The sequence below is a fragment of the Pteropus alecto genome, unplaced genomic scaffold (genome assembly GCF_000325575.1).
Source record: "Pteropus alecto unplaced genomic scaffold, ASM32557v1 scaffold195, whole genome shotgun sequence".
In the NCBI taxonomy this organism is placed as follows: domain Eukaryota; kingdom Metazoa; phylum Chordata; class Mammalia; order Chiroptera; family Pteropodidae; genus Pteropus; species Pteropus alecto.
In genome coordinates, this window is record NW_006438073.1 from 1,509,700 (window position 1) to 1,524,251 (window position 14,552).

Genomic DNA, 14,552 nt, shown 5'->3' on the forward strand with positions numbered 1-14,552 from the left:
AGAAGGTGGTCCTGTAGCACTTAGCACTTCATCGTGGGCCTTCAAACGCCCGTGAACATCTCAGCTAACATGCACTTTTCCAAGTTAGTTTTGCCAGAAATGTCCTTAAAATTTTCCGAAAATGGCAAGATGGTTTATTTTTAAAACCTCGTTATTTTAACGCTGCATCGTTGGGTGCGATTTTTGACATCCCAGCAAAGGCAAAGCTGTGATCCCACCGGCTGCCATTTAACTTATGGTGCATTTTGTCAGATCTCATTTTATACAATATATGTGAGTTTAATATAAGTTCTGACTATACCTCTGGAGACTGTTTTTCAGGCTTGCAAAATTGTGTTGTCTGAGCTTGTGGTGCAAATAGCAGAATAGATTTCAAATCAGTGAGTTTTGGAGTCTGTCATTATCTTAGAGAGACTGTGTAGCACAGTCAGTAGAGGGCAGGCCTGAGCACCAGGGTCACAGCTGAGATTCTGTCTGCTTCCTCTCGTCTGTCTCACGAGCTCAATCTCCACACCTTTTACGTGGCCATCCTTCAGTGCAGACGCTGGGGACAGGGTGATCTGGCTCCACTCCTGGGAAACCCGAGCAGAATGTCGGCCGTGCCGATGGATAGATGGGTAGTTTTCACGTGGGCCACGTGTTAGCATCACTTGAGGAGCTTTCGAGAAATACCCAGACCTGGGGCCCCGAAGATTCCGATTCAGTTGGTTCAGGCACGTGTATTTTTTAGAGCTCTCGAGCAAAGCCCGTGCGTGGCCGGGGCTGACATCCACTGGAAAGGAGGAGAACAGAATTTGAAGTGGGTTGTTACATTCCCCCGGGCTTCTTTATGACGCTCACTTCTGGAAGAGAAGGGCAGCCACCGTTTGGCGGCACTGCCCTCTCTGGCTTTAGCTATATGTCATCGGGCTCCCAGGGCGTGACGGAACAGGGTCGGCGTGACTTCGGTAACGACTCAGAACTTCGGGTTGTTTTCAACACGATGAGACATGTCGATAGCTTGAGCTGCATTTTGACTGGCGCCTTACGAACCCCATCTGTTTTCTTATTCTTTGAAAGTTTATCTAGAATGAATGGCTTCAGACAGGCATTTCGAGAAATGTGCTTGTGTTCTCAGTTAAGGACAAAAACCAGTGGGTAAAGAGTATGTCCAAGGGGAATCGTGAGTCCTCACACGTGCTTTGGACTGTTTGAGAAGGAAGGAAATCGTATGTGTCTCTCTGTCTAGTTGGAGGCTCAGTACCTGTTTTATGGTTGATCTAACTTTGCACCATGATTAACATAAAAATAAAAGAGAAGCAGTTGTATTTCAAGAGCCCCACGGCCTGGGACTTCTCGCTGCAGACGTCCAGGGGGGCCTCACTTCCACCACCCTGAGCTGGGGCCTTTACGTTCGTGGGCTCGTTTTCCCTCTGTACCTTTGGCTCGTTCTGTGATCCCCCTTGGAACATGCTCCTTCTGCGACCCTGTCACAACCCACTTCTTCACCCCAGCCTTCCCAGACAGTCCGTTGCAAAGGGACGCTTCCGGTCATTAATGTGTGTCATTACACTTTTCCTTGGTCCCGCACGAGCTCGTGTTGGTTTCTGGTCTGCCCTGGCGAGTCCGATCACCTCACGCAGGAGCAGGCTTCTGTTTCTTTGGAGACCGACCAGGCCCTCAATGGGGACCCGTCGAATTGATTTGAAAGACTAGCCCAGAAGATCAGCATTGAGTTTTACCATTGAGTGTGTACATTTCCATCAGTTGAAGGCACTGTATTGGGGGAGGGTAGGCCAGAGAGGGGAAGGGCAAGAGTGTCCTGTTTTCTCTTGGAGGCGCTTCAGTTTGTCAGGTGACAGCTTTTATAACAAGCACGCATCAGGCCGCCGAGGTCGACCAGCATGCTTGTGTAAGCTGTCTGTGTTCTGAAGTATCTAAGCAAAGAAAATGAATTAAATGAATATTAAGAGATGCGTCTGACATGTTCGGCTTTTTACTCTAGGCAGAGTGATAGAGATCAGGCACGAGGGCATTTAAACTGAAGAAAAGACAGTTTTAGTTGAGAGAGAGAAAGTTGCCAGAGGTGGTGGATAGATATTAGTCATTCGTATTGAGACTAAACTGCTTTGTTATTCAATAATTTCAGCGCCACGGAGGTGAGCGGAGCACTTACTGTGCACCAGCCACTGAGCCGGGCACTTGGCTGGCAATGACAACGAAAGACGTGGCCCCTGCCCTTGACAGTCTTACAGACTGGTGGGTGGTAAGATGGGCTGGAGCTTGTATGTGGGTGGAAAGAAAGGCAAACAAAAAGACGTTGTACGTGTGATCTGATGATGCTCCGAGCACTGAAAGCATGTAGCAAACGCGGTTGAGACTTCAAACCACCAGCCTAAGGCGGGAATATGCAAATGCGTTCTGCTCAAGAAGGCTTTGTCACGCTGGGCATCAGTCTGGCTGGGAACTTGCACTGAAGGCTCCGAGTCCCCGAGACATTTCCGCTCCTTCTGGCCTCTTGATCCGTGATATTCTGTTCCCACTACCTGGAATGAGAATCTTCACCTGCCCCACACTCCCCAGGTCCGGCAATGTCTACTTACTGCTAAGGACCAGCTCAGGGCTCCCGTCTTCCGTGAAGGTTTCCCACAGAGCCCTTTCGTCCCTCTTCTCCCGTACTCACCAGGCTTTGCTATGCCATCCTCGCCCTGTCTGTGCCCCCCGCTGGGCTCTGACCCCTTCAGGGTAGAGATCTTACCCCCATTTCCAGCACCTGCAGCAGCTCAAACTTTTTCACTCCTGACTCCGCTGCTTGGCGTGAGACCGCAGAGCTAAATGGTTAGATTTGAGGGTAGAACTCCACGTCCCCTGTGGCCAGGCCATCCTAAAGTTGCTGTGGTGCCACACCGTTCCCGAGTCACCCGGGGCTGTTTTGTGTAGGAGACCGAGCTTGAGGCCAGCCATCGGGGGGACAGAGCGGACCCAATGGGGCCATCTCTCATTGTGGTTTTAGAGAAGCTGGACCCTTGATTTTAAAGCGGCCGCAACATTATTGCAGAGGGTGCGCCTTATGCCTTATTCTCTAGTTTCAGTATCAAAGAAGCGCTTAAGATGATGAAAAAGCATCAGGTGTAAACACAGAAGGAGCGTAAGGCCCTGTCTTTGCTACCAGCATCTTAAATGACCAGAGTGGTTTGTGCTGGATGAAACCCTCTGCCCTAGACACATGCCCCTGCGAGATTCTCGAGAAGGCCGGACACAGACTGAAACACTGTTTGTGTCCTTGGCGGGCAGTGGATGATAACGGAGAGTGTCCTCTTGTCCACCCTCAGAGTGCTGAACAGATCGCTGCGCTGTGCAGGGGTTTTAACGACGCCCAGACCGACGGCATGGAAGGAGCGAGGGACAGCCAGGACCCAGCTCCGAGGCCGCTGGCCCGCCACCTCTCTGATGCGGATCGCCTCCGGAAAGTCATCCAGGAGCTGATGGACACGGAGAAGTCCTACGTGAAGGTAGCGGAAGAGGCTGTGCGTCCTTCCTGCTCTGTCTTCCCGTCTCTGGTGGCCAGTTAGTTGTGTGTTGACGGGGGTCCCCACACTAGATCTGCCCGGGACCCTACCATGCATGAGGTGGACACACTCGCTCCTTGAAGAAATGAGTTGCTGCAGAGAAGACAGGGAAGGGCGAGAGGGTGGGAATGTTTAGGGGACTCGGAGAAAATTAATTCTCGGCTCATTTTGTTGCCAAGGTAGCTTTCACTATGGAAACAGATGTTCTAGTTTGTCATTTGCAATCTGTGGGAAGGGCATCTGTGCTGGTTAAGTAAAAGGGGGACAGAGATTACTTTAGGTGATGAGGAACCGGGGAACAACTTGTTGATAGTGACTGCTGATTCGGGCCCCCACCCCTGCCTGATGCTGGTCACTGCAGGACAGAGCCCCATGGTTGTTGTGCTCCCATCGCGTGGACGTGGCCACACATTCACGAAGGGGCAGTTGTGGAGCATCTTTAACACCCGAAGAATTCACTCATTTAACTCAGAAGCTCCCAGTTAGCGGGAAGAGAAGCAGTTTATAAGAATATGGGAGCCTGGGAAGACAGAGTTCTTCTGCTTTAAGTACGTGCCGAAGCTTCGGAACGATTTTAAGCTCACTTCACTGGCCGATTGCTGGGAGCAGCGTGGCACAGGGCGGTGGGCCGAGGGTCCAGACCTGGCTTTGCCTCGGTCTGCCGGCACAGCCTGGGGCGGTCCCCGCCACCTCCCTCTCTGGGGTCTGAGCCAGGCGTGCCGCTGTGGCAGCTCTGACATGCCAGGTCCATGAATTAAGCATTGGCGCGCGCACACACAGGCGGCTATCACCTTTCTCCACGAGACAGATCTGAGCTGCCCCTTTCATTAATGTCACCGTCATTTCGTCTGGGCTTTACCAAAGGCCTTATTCACAGCCAGCCCAGGAGAACTACCCACAGTCCGTCCCTTTGGTCCCATAGGAGAGAAAGAAAAGCTATAGAGATGACAACTTAATTTCATTTCCCATCACATCTCGTCCTGCATCTAACGTGGGGAGATGAAGTGAAAACTCGGGGAGTTCAGACACGATTTCCAAGTCATCCCATGAGCCGCGAGCACCTCTCCCAAGCAGCTCCGTGCACCCTGGGGGTTTTGAGCCCTCAGAGCCCTCCTGACATCTTGGGGACGGTCGTGGAGCTGTCCCCCGCAGGGTCGAGGGCAGAGTCCAAGGTCCTTTTCATTGCTGTTGTACTTTGCCTGCACTGGGAGGGTCCTTTCTGTGTGACGCTGGGGGGGTGCCGAGGTTACTGGGGACTAGACGGAAAGGAGGGACCCTTCTCTCTGCAGGAAACCTGCGCTTTGTTTCCTTAGGGCCCCGAGTGTGGCAGCTCCTGGGCACCCACGGCTCGGCGTGGACCTGCTCTCGGTGTGTAAGTCCCCTTGAGCAGCGTTGGCCGGCACGAGGAATGACAGCCCGTCCCTGTCTCTGACCAAATGACCAGCACTGGGTGTCTGTTGTGATTCACACACACGTCACTTTCCTTTCTTGATTTCTTTTTGCCGCTGACATGTAACACGGAGTTTTAAGCGTTCTTTACTCTAACCTGGGTCCCTGCATGACTTGTCAGCATTTGCGTGTTCCCAAGATAATGGTTCTGTAGCTTCTCCCATCTCCCTGCCGCTGCTGTGGAATGTGCCAGAGGGTTTAGCTGCGAAACAGTCAGAGGTGTCACAGGCCTGTCCACTTGCTCTCAGGACCCACACCATGAGGTTCTGGAAGCTTCCGGCTTTACAAAGCTCCGCAGGTCTAGCTTTCTCCATCTTAAAATGACGGAGGCTGAGTAGCTGACTTTGTCGCCAACTGCCTCTAGATTTTAGGATTCAGACCTCTTCAGAATTAAGTGAAACTAGAAAAAAATATTTTCTATCGCTAAATTATTCCCCAGTCTTGGCTTCAAATTATTAAATAAAAATATCCTTTATCTAAAGGATTTTGTAAATACAGTCAACTCCCACCATTCTGTACTGCCGGCTCCCAGTTTAGCGGAGACTCAGAAATGGCCTAGATGATAAGCCTGACGACAGCTAATATGTGGAGTTTTTTCCTTGCATTTGAATATGGGAGTTTGAAAATCTGCTAACATGTGAACCCCCGGAGGACAGAGCTCCCCCAGATCTTGTCCTGTTCCTCTCGGCTCCACGCTGGAGCTGTCACTGTGCTCCCTGAGGCGTCGGGGAAGCCAAATTAGCCAGCAGATGCTGTCACACCTGACAGAAGTCACCTTCTATGCATGGAGTGGAAAGAGAGGTCCTGGCTTTGCCGACAAGGTATTTCCTTAAGCAGAGTAGGAGATCGAGCTCTAAAGACAAACGTGGAATCCAGCCATTGAGTGGATGGTGGTCTTAACCTTTGCATTAGGTGAGCAGTAATAAGAGTTTTCGACGAGACAGGAACTTTATTGTCCCTAATCAGAGTGCGGAGCTGTGGCCAAGGCTGCTGGAAACGTGGGGATTTGGGAGAGTTAAGTGTTCAAGATTTTCTTCTTTTGTCTTTCAGGATCTGAGCTGCCTCTTTGAGTTGTACTTGGAGCCACTTCAAAATGAGACCTTTCTTACCCAGGATGAAGTAAGTAATCACCTCTGTCCACTGACCCCTAGGTTAGTCTTGTTAGGAACTGGGTTGCACAGCAGGAGGTGAGTGGCGGGCAGGCAAGCGAAGCTTCATCTGTGTTTGCAGCCGCTCCCCAGCGCCAGCATCACCACCTCACCTCCACCTCAGCTCCTCAGGCATTAGATGCTCGTAGGAGCATCGGTCCCTGGCGCCAGAAAGTTTGGGGACTGCTGTATATGAGATTATATCTACTAACCCCTAAAGAACACCCAAGACTTGAGGATCTGCAAAGCCATCTGTGTGGCTTCTGCCGCATGAAGCACCGTGGCAAGAGTTTACAAACATAGGACAGTCATGTAGGTGTGACCAAAAGAACCTTTTTAATTTGTGACTTTTTAATGTTAAATCACAGTAATTAGTTCATTTCTACTGAGTTTCATTTTCCCCCGATTTGAATTCTGAAAATTTTACATCCATTTAAAAAGTTATTTTAGAACTATAGGGACCAGAGCTGGAAAACTCTGTATAAATTGTATCCCATAATGAATGTGCTATCTTCTTTAAAGGATTTACTTCTGTCTACTTCTCGGTCAATGCCTTGTGGTTTATCTAGGCATCTGAGAGAGTGGCATCTAGACAGTCACCGCTAATACCTTCTTTTCACATCCTCATCTTCACATAGATGGAGTCACTTTTTGGGAGTTTGCCAGAGATGCTCGAATTTCAAAAGGTGTTTCTGGAGACTCTCGAGGATGGGATTTCAGCCTCCGCCGACTTTAACGTACTTGAAACCCCCTCGCAGTTTAGGGTAAGTATTTGAGACTTACGTTTAAAGCCAAAATTGGTGGCTACGCTGCAGAATTCTCCCTTGAAAAGGGACTCGTTGGCTCTTGACTATTGACACTATAAATTAAGTGCATTCGTGGCACCGTGTTCTTCTGGCAGGCGGTAAAGGAAGGCCACGTTGTCGTCCGAGGGTCAGTGCTTCTGGGCAGTCAGGGGTCCGGGCAGCGGGGCTCGTGTGGCAGTTGTCTGGCTGTCGACCACATTTGCGGTTTTCACTCAGCTCTCTTGAAGGGTGTATAGGGAGACCGCCTCCCAACCAGGGGCATCGACCGCGTCTGATTTGTCATCTGCGTGGTCGTGGGACACTAAGACGACACGCATGGGTCCATTGTTCTGAGAGCCTTCTCTTCTGTGCCGCCTGTTTCGGCAGATGGCTCAGAGCCCCTCCGGGGAGGCAGAAGGAAGGGACACGGGACTGTCCAGACAGCATCGCCCACCCCCAGCAAAGCGGAGTCTCTCAGATCATTTATATCCCACTTGGTCAGGTGGATTCCTGTAGAGCTTCTTCTTGTCCTTCGATCTCTGTGAGAGAATTTTCAATCCAACTGCAGGTCTGCGGGGGGAACGCCAGGCTGTTCTGTCTGCTGTGCAAACGGGGCAGGCCTGAGTTTGTTTTAGTTGTCGACGGAGGCGCTAGTTCTCTGGCATCTGAGAGACACACCCCCCGGAGATGCCAAAGCAGTCATGTGCCACGCCAGAGCCCAGCAGACACTGACTAAACCACGTCTGATGCGACTTCTCCCTCCTTTTCTAGAAATTACTGTTTTCCCTTGGAGGCTCTTTCCTTTACTATGCAGACCACTTCAAACTGTACAGCGGATTCTGCGCTAATCATATTAAAGTACAGAAGGTTCTGGAGCGGGGTGAGTTGCTCGTTTCTTTTATAGCTGGGCTTTGTGTATTTTTAAGTGTTAGCAACGAGTAAATTTGTATTTAACAAGTAGGAATAAGTGTCGTTTTAATGAATCATGTGCTATTCTTGACCTTGACTTTGAAAGACATTAAAGGGAAAATTTTTCAGTTCAATTTATTGGTAACAGTGAACACGTGTCCTGAACGCAGAGATGTTGTTTTGCCATGTGTCACTTTGCCGCTAAACTACACGTGGATTCTTTTTTTTTTTCTTGCCACATTCCATAAGCTGAAAACTGGGAACCATAAGCCCCTGAATGGGGTAGAAAGGCATGTAGGCCATTTTCTTTCTTTCTTGTTAACCTTCCTCTTAAGCCCGAAAAACTACTGTAAAAACTCACGACCGACCAACCACCGTCGAACTGACTAGAAGCGCGCTGACTGAAATGAAAGCCTCTTTGATAGAACTGGGGAGGAAAACGCACATTTGTCGCAGCTCACATCCTGTCACTGAAGCAGCTTTCGTCTGTCCTCGCCTTTATCATCTGTCTCTATTTCACTGGCTTCCGTGGGAGACTTTCCCTTCTTCCCGTCCGCTGGACCTGGCTGGTCAGCCCTCGCCACTCCTCGCCCTCACGCCCCGGCAGACCGCCCTCCCTGGAGCCGAGGGAGGTGCCTGAGCTTCGGCCGCTGCCTGGCAGCGGGTCAGCGTGTGGGCAGACGGCCAGAACATTGACCCGCTCCGGCCATCAGGAACAGGCCAGTGGGTCAGTGCAGCCTGGAAAATTACAAAGATCCGATGACGGCCGTGACCTTCTTTAGGAGAGGCAGGGCTGGCGGGAGCTTTCGTGCTGCGGTCACCATCACCGCGTCATCGACCTGCCGTCCCATCCGGTCCTGTAACAGCCTCAACCAGGAATGCTCGCCTGTGGCCGTTCTGGTACCCAAGGCTGCTTTCAGTCTCCACGCTGCTCTGTAGAGACGAGATTAATGTTCTCAAATGTCTGTCTCGATGTTTTCCTGCCCTGTTCTTCGGAATTCCCATTTCCGGTGGCAGAGACAAGAGGAGGGTGCATCACCCAGGCAGGCTCAAGACTCGAAGACTCGAAGCTCCCGACCGTGCGCGGTGGCGATTCAGCCCTCGGGACGAGCTCGGACGGCACGGCCTTCGGGAGCCTGTCCCTCCCGGGCTCCTGCCCTGGAAGGCGTCTTCTGAAAACACGGGCTGTGCCAGTCAGGTTCATCTGAGCTGCCTCTGGTCTCCAGAAAAGGCCACCGGGTCACCTGTATTCTCTCAGGTGTACTTGGGAAAAAGATAGGAACCTACCGAAGCTGGGAATGTTGCTACTGTAAGTTTCCAGGATAAAATGACCTCTCTCGGGCTCTGAGTGCCTTCTTCAAATCAAGCCCCACGTGATTCGTTCCCGCTATGCTTTGCCACCTCTTGAGATGCCAGGGGACCATGGCTCCCTTCCATGACAACAGAAAACTTTCGAGGAGGGTTCTGAATTGGAACTTTTTAAATTCTGTCAACAGGATATTAGCAGCCACGCTAAATTCCAAGCCCCTTTTTCTGTCTGTCATCAAATGCTTCTTAAAGGCATGGCCGGAAGGGGTCTGGAGTTTGCTTTTCAAGGATTCTCAAAACCAGGAAAAGGTCTCTGCACGCTTTCACGGAGGACACGCGGAGTTTCTCCCCCACGGATGGGGTCTCGCCAGTTCTGCTGACGCAGTTCTGCCGACGCAGTTCCGCCGTTGGGTTTAAATCCAGAGCTCCATGGTATCCTGGAGGCACAGGCTCAAGTTTGAAAAATGGAGTCCCGAGTGCATCGGGTTCAAGGTCCAGCCAAAGTCTCTCTTCTCTAGTTCTTTAAACAGAGGTCTGACTCCGTAGGGATTCCCTCCCGGGAGATTTCTGTATTGACACATACAGGAAAATAAACGCGTACCAATGGTTTGCTGCTCAGTTTCTCTGTCACGAAGGTGAAGGATTGTCTCACCATGCACTTTGTCTGGTGGCCACGTTCAAAATGCGACTGCCTCTCCTAGAAGTTGTAGGTTTCGGCTTTGTAGCAAACCCCCAAATGAAGGAATCTCTTCACTCAAATTGGCTGAATCCCAAACAGCTGATCAAACCAGTGCCAGCGGGTGGGATCCGAGCAGCAGCCGGGAATCCTCTGGCACTGTCAACACCAGACACACTCGGACTGTGTGCACCCTTCGTGACGCTGACACCCTACGAACTGAGGCGGGTTTCAGTGCCCATAGGGTCAGGATGTCACATCTGGTGGAGGCTCCTCGGAGCAGGTGAAACCCGAAGTGCTTATTAACTAACTTATGTTCAAGGGGGAAAAAAAGATATTGCTTTATGAATAGCCTTAAGTGTATAGATAATTTGCATCAGGACACTGGAAAAAAATACTGGTATATTTTGCTACAAGAATATTTTTGGATAGGATGGTGTAGAATCTGGATAACATTGTTTTGTGGCTTTATGAATTGTTTGAAACTCATTTTTTAAGTACCTGTAATCTCTCTCGCGGGTCTGCATCTAAATGCGCCTTTAAGAGCAGGCTTTCCTGCATTTTGACTTGGTGGCCCTCTCTAGTGTGTAGACTGGACTATTCCGGCAGCCTGGTAAGCTCCCTGTGCCTGTGAGATTTGTCACAGCCGTGACGCGGAATCCAGGTTGACAGCTGGGTGCTTGACCCACTGGTGCATTTGGGTTTTTATTCAAGAATGGCATTAAGAAGGCTATAGAAGTGGACGATCTATAACTCTATTAAAAACTAAATGAAGTAGAATTTAATTCCCCCTGCTGTGCTCTTCTAAGGCTCTTTCATCCCTCTATTTGTAGCGAAAACTGACAAAGCCTTCAAGGCTTTTCTGGACGCCCGGAACCCCACCAAGCAACACTCGTCCACGCTGGAGTCCTACCTCATCAAGCCCGTTCAGAGGGTGCTTAAGTACCCGCTGCTGCTCAGGGAGCTCGTGTCCCTGACGGACCACGAGAGCGAGGAGCACTACCACCTGACAGGTGAGAAGCGAGGGCGCACGGGCCGCAACGGGACTGACGTGCCTGGCCGGTCCCCTCGTCCCCTGCTTAGTTTCACATTCTGAAACATTTCTCAGTCGTGCGATTGTTCATGGTAGACATAATTTTCATTATGTGAAAACCGCTACATATGTGGCCACCCCTTTAGATGGGCGAAATACTTGGCAAAAATGCTCTCAGTGGGGTGACCCCGAGGCCCTGTGTGTGGTGGGGGACAGGTCCATTTTCACTTTCACAAGAAGGTAATTCAAGTTCAGTGATTCAAAATAAATGAACTCGGGTCACTTAGTAAGCAGTGCTGTGAGAACCGAAAGTCTGGCCTGATTTTCCACCTCCCCGTGAGGTTTCGTGCGTTTTGCTGCCCAAAGCGCAGTCGGATGTGTTGGGCGAGGCTCCACCTTGTGGAAATCCCTGAGCAGAGCCGGCTCCGAACCCCTGCTCCTCACGGCTGACTCCATTTAAAGTTGGTGCCGATGTGTCTTCTTTTGTCACCTCGGAAATTAATGGCCCACGATACGCTTTGTCACATACACAGAGCCCCTCGATTAGAGAGTAAACAGACTATCCCTTAAAGAGATGCTGTTTGGATGAGACAGAAATGGCACGTTCTCTGCATGTCACAGCTCGGAGGCCCAGGGGAGCCACACGCCATGAAAAACTTATTAATAAATGTTAGTATCACCAAATAATAAACTGAGAAGAATGTAAATCAAACTGACTCTTTCACCATGACAGCAAACTTTTGTATTATAAGGAATGAAGACAAAATATTTTTTTACAAATTTTTATAAATTTTACAAATTTCTATATGTAAATGATACAAATTATGCTTAGTAGCGATAACTGTGTAGAAAGTTGATTTTGCATCAAGGTGATCTTTAAAAGGGTTCTGTTAAAAACTACCTTCCCAAAACTCCCTCCAGACTGAATTAAAATACTGAGTCAGAGGAACAAAGTATGGGGTGACCCAAAAGTTTGCTTTTCGACTTTAACAAAATCATCTTGTTCCTCACAGGCCTGTGTAAAAAGTTATAAATACCATGCATAAAAGCAAACAATTTCTCTGGCAGTTAAGCATCTAGAGACATTTGTATGTTCTTGCTAAAAGTTGTTGTAGTTCACAATTCCAGGAGCTGGTCCAGGAGGAGAGGCAAAACTGAAGGGCAGGTGCTCGGTGACCAGTCAGTCTGGGGTTTGAATTCTGGCTCCACTCCTCTCTCTCTTTGGAAGTCTGGCAAAACACCAAACCCCTCTGCACCTCAGTTTTCTCATCTGTAAAATGGGACTGATTACACTTCTTACAGACATCTAGTTATTGTGAGAAATGAATGACAGAAATTACATAGCACATGCCAAATAGAAAGTGCTCAACCAATGAGCTGTTATTATTAGTGATGCTTTTTGCTTACGTTCTTAACGTACTGCCTCCTTTCAGAGAATTCGAGGTGGAAGATAATTCTGTTCTTCGCCGTAATGACTAGGTTATACTGGGCCGTTTGAGTCCTGCATGGTGCTGCTGTTAGAACTGGTCTTGAATCCTGGCTTGACTCTTGAGCTTTTTCATTACTGCTGTTGGATAGGATTTAAAACAAATTGTAAAACAAATTTGATTTCATATTTTGCAGAAGCACTAAAGGCAATGGAAAAAGTAGCAAGCCACATCAATGAGATGCAGAAGATATATGAGGATTATGGGACTGTGTTTGACCAGCTCGTAGCCGAGCAGAGCGGAACAGAGAAGGAGGTTGGTGGGACTTCTGCATCTTGAGATGCTTAGTGCACGTGCTCACTGGGTCTGTGGGTGACTTCTAGACTAGGCCACCCCGTCAGAAGGAGAAAATGCTTAAAATGTTCTTCATGATCTTAATGCTTGTAAGCCACACGGTTTAGGCATAAATGTAACATAAAACTCATTGCATAACATAAGGTTTAAAAATGTATCCTTATGTTCACATTATACAAAAGAAAACAAGGTTACTACCTCCTCCTCCTATCCTGTGGGGCATGAGGTGAGAACATCCCAGAGGCTGGAACAAATATGCAGAGTATGAGCTGCAGAAAGAGGGTGAATAAGGAAGTGGGAGCCAGCATGTGGTGAGAATCTAGGCCTTCTCATTTATTTTTCATTTTTTAGCATCAAACAACAGTGGCTACCTCCTTACTTATAAAATCAGTTTAAGTGGAATTTGACAATTTCGTTTTCTTCTGGCTGGTTACTAAATTTGAAACTTTGAGCTTAAAGTCTACTATAAGAAGCAATATAGTTTAAGTAAAAAAAGACAAGAACAGAAAACAGCTGGAGTTTTTTTTTTTTATTAGTCAGTTTCAGCGTTGGTATTTTTTATTAGCATGCCTAGTGTAGTGTATGGATTACAGACGGTAACTGCATTAGATCCTGTGGGAAAGGATAAAAGAGGCACTTTGGATGAAGCCCGACACTGGTGCAGTTGATGCCTCATCCAGAGACGTGTTTCACTCACATATACGTGCACTGAGGCAAAATGCTTTCGCATTTGTTATTTTTCAAACAGTTTGATGCTTGGCTCATATTTTCAAAACCATATATATATGGGATTCAGGATCCAACATGGAACCACTTCTGAGGGACCCACGTCTTCTTCATCTCCTGTTTTTTACGATTTAGGTAACGGAACTTTCAATGGGGGAACTTCTGATGCACTCTCCGGTTTCCTGGTTGAATCCGTTTCTGTCTCTAGGAAAAGCCAGGAAGGACTTGGAGCTCACAGTGTTTGGTCAGTATTCCGTCCCAAAGGCCGTACACCGAGAGAGGCTGGCAATAATGAACTCGCTAAGCTCACCGGTCCAGCTCACTTCTGATTTCCAGAGGGGTTAGAATCACTGCTGTAATGGTTTCTGAGTTAACACAGCCAGCCTCCAGTTACTTAAAACGCCATCGCTCTGCATACTCATTCTCTGGTTCTCCCGAGGCTGTTTTGAAACCTGCCATCTTAATCGTTCGCACATCGTAATGTCTTCTGAGAGCCGGCACAGCACAGACAGACAGTGTATTCTCTCTGAGATGAACACCATGTTTGTAGCCTTCAACAAAACAAGAATTTTTTAAAAAGATGTCAGGGTCCACTTCAGATAATAGCTTTTAAGTAAGCAGGTACTTCTGCACAGTTCAAATATGAACAGAAAGAAGTAGCGTTCATCACTCATGTGCTGATACAGGGGGATCTTGGAGCTTCCTAAGTTTGAAGAGCTTTGTTCTATTACAACATCAGGTCTAATTCAACCTCGGAAGAGTTTGTATAAAATAACTAAATCCTTTCCTTTCTCTTTCCTTTAGTTTTTAAGAGAGCTGTCATACTGGTTTATAAAGAAAACTGCAAACTGAAAAAGAAATTGGTAAGACAAGAATTAATTTTAATGAAAGCTACTGTTTCACGGCTGTATCTTCCTATTAATGTGGAACTGAGAAGCCAGCTAAGCACCCAGGCCTCTCTGATATTATGATACTACGTATCGCTAGGGTAACTAACCAAATCCAGTACTCAAGCTATTCCTTATTCTCCCCAGAAGCTTTGTTTTAAAAGAAACATAATCAGATACCCATGCTGGGGCCTACATAGAAAATCAGCTTTTTTATTCCTGAAAATGGCCCGGGTTTGCTCCACATGAGAGCCCGTGTAACTTTGTTTTCAAATGACTTTGACCTTGACTCCAAAAAAAAA

At 48.4% G+C, this 14,552-nt stretch overlaps 1 protein-coding gene across 1 annotated transcript in view; it reads left to right on the top strand.

Annotated features, from left to right (window-relative positions):
• The window catches only part of TIAM2 (T cell lymphoma invasion and metastasis 2), a 125,737-nt gene that overhangs the window by 106,915 nt on the left and 4,270 nt on the right, over window positions 1–14,552 (top strand). Inside the window, exons 17-24 of the mRNA XM_025049051.1 lie at window positions 3,312–3,491; window positions 6,048–6,116; window positions 6,784–6,909; window positions 7,702–7,810; window positions 10,657–10,836; window positions 12,480–12,598; window positions 13,499–13,607; window positions 14,168–14,226. Coding sequence (XP_024904819.1) covers window positions 3,312–3,491; window positions 6,048–6,116; window positions 6,784–6,909; window positions 7,702–7,810; window positions 10,657–10,836; window positions 12,480–12,598; window positions 13,499–13,607; window positions 14,168–14,226 — 951 coding nt within the window. The remainder of the gene's footprint in view (window positions 1–3,311; window positions 3,492–6,047; window positions 6,117–6,783; window positions 6,910–7,701; window positions 7,811–10,656; window positions 10,837–12,479; window positions 12,599–13,498; window positions 13,608–14,167; window positions 14,227–14,552) is intronic.